The 1,753-nt window shown below is 33.8% G+C and overlaps 1 protein-coding gene across 1 annotated transcript in view; it reads right to left on the bottom strand.

The window, feature by feature from the left end:
* The window catches only part of NUP133 (nucleoporin 133), a 95,381-nt gene that overhangs the window by 84,793 nt on the left and 8,835 nt on the right, over positions 1-1,753 (bottom strand). Inside the window, exon 2 of the mRNA XM_004384119.2 lies at positions 278-396. Coding sequence (XP_004384176.1) covers positions 278-396 — 119 coding nt within the window. The remainder of the gene's footprint in view (positions 1-277; positions 397-1,753) is intronic.

The following is a 1,753-nucleotide window of genomic DNA, read 5'->3' as shown; positions in this document are numbered from 1 at the left end:
AACCAATGTCATAAAACAATATGTGTACTGACTGTTCAATCAGAAACTATTTGTTCTGTAAACCTTCATCTAAAGTACAATAAAAAAAAATAGAATGAACTCATTCTGCTTCTCAAATTTATTATGTTTCTCAATGATAGTGAAAAACTAGATAGGCTACCTGTTTCTCTCCATTTAGGTGTACGAAAACTAGGGAATGCATAAATTTTGATCACCAAGTCAGACCTAGGCTTCATGTTGAATTGCTAATAGAGGCAAATGGAAAGATGAGACCTACCTTCAGCCAATGTTAGGGCTTCCATAATTTTAACAGGGAGAGAAGATCCAAACGTTTTCACATCATAATTCATAGACTCCGTTATGGAGTGGTGTAGAAACATTCGTGTAGGCGTTCCTCTAAAGAAAAGAGACCATATTACTTTATTCATAATTTAAATTTTCCATTATCCTAATTTTCATGTATATAATTTCTAATTAAAGAAAAGATCTATGATAAATAAGTATAGAAGAAGAGGTGTGACAATGGGAAGAACACTGGCTTATGTACACTTGTATAATTAAATGTATTTTTAGTTTTAAAAAAAATATGGTTGGGGTCTTCGGAAAACTGGACTTCAGACCATTATGCTCTAGTAATCAGATGCATGCCTCCAGTCACTTGAACTCTTTATAACTCTGTTTCCTTAGCTGTCCAATAGGAGGGCTGGACTAGATCAGTGTTTTTCAAACTGCAGGTCAGTTTAAGGATCTCAGTCAACATTTTTTGCAAAAAAAAAAAATATATATATATATATATAAAATATCAGAGTTTATTACATGTTGTGGTCAAAAAAGGTTTTACAAACATTGTGTTAGATGATCATTAAGCTCTCGTCCAGCTCTAGAATTCTAAGAACCTATCAGATCTGTCCAGCAAGCATCTGCAGGTATCTGGTCTTCAAGTCTATATAGCAGTACAATTATATTTCCTTCTCACTCTCTTCTTCAAATTCAGAATAATGATGTAAAGCCACTATTATAGAAATTACCTTATCTCTTATCATGAGGATTAAATGAGAAGATGCACATAAAGAGTGGTCTACATGTGTGGTCTATATCTAGAATGGCTTTGTTTCTTGACAGAAGTATTATAACAAGATTTTTCTTCGAATGATCAACAGAAGGTTAAGAAGAGAATTTTTTTTAATTAAATAAAACATAGTTTTATTTCCTTGATTTTTCTCAAAAGGAATACAAAATAGTGACAAGATCAACACTTTCAAGAGCACTTTTCAAGATCAAGGATCAACAAGTCAAGGATATAATGTATTCTTCAAGAATCATTTCTCCTTTAAGATGTTGCCAAAACTGTATAGATAAAATTTAGCCATGAGTTCCAGACCCAGTATTACCATTTTTCCTGTAGGGAAAAATTCATTTTTGATAGACGAATTCAGAGGAAACTACTCAGAAATAGATATTACCTACCTTCTTCTAAAGTTCTGGATTGACTATGAACACGGAGGGGGTGATGTTGGAAGAGGCTGCATAGACCCGGCTCACTATTATTTACTCTCCATTGCTAACCGCCACATTGTCTCATGATTTTTCCCTCCCATTCTAGTCTCTACAAAAAGGTTTAAGATTAACTGATGTTCCTTTCTGGAGGGTGGAAAACAAGTGATAATGATCTAAGAATGAAAAACCAAACAAAGCATCCATCTTGTGACAAGAGTAAGCAGGATGTCGCCAGATAATCCCCAAAGATGTCACC

The sequence above is a fragment of the Trichechus manatus genome, unplaced genomic scaffold (assembly GCF_000243295.1).
Source record: "Trichechus manatus latirostris isolate Lorelei unplaced genomic scaffold, TriManLat1.0 scaffold00117, whole genome shotgun sequence".
In the NCBI taxonomy this organism is placed as follows: domain Eukaryota; kingdom Metazoa; phylum Chordata; class Mammalia; order Sirenia; family Trichechidae; genus Trichechus; species Trichechus manatus.
Note: the sequence above shows the minus strand (reverse complement) of the source record. Positions and strands in the feature narration are given on the sequence as shown.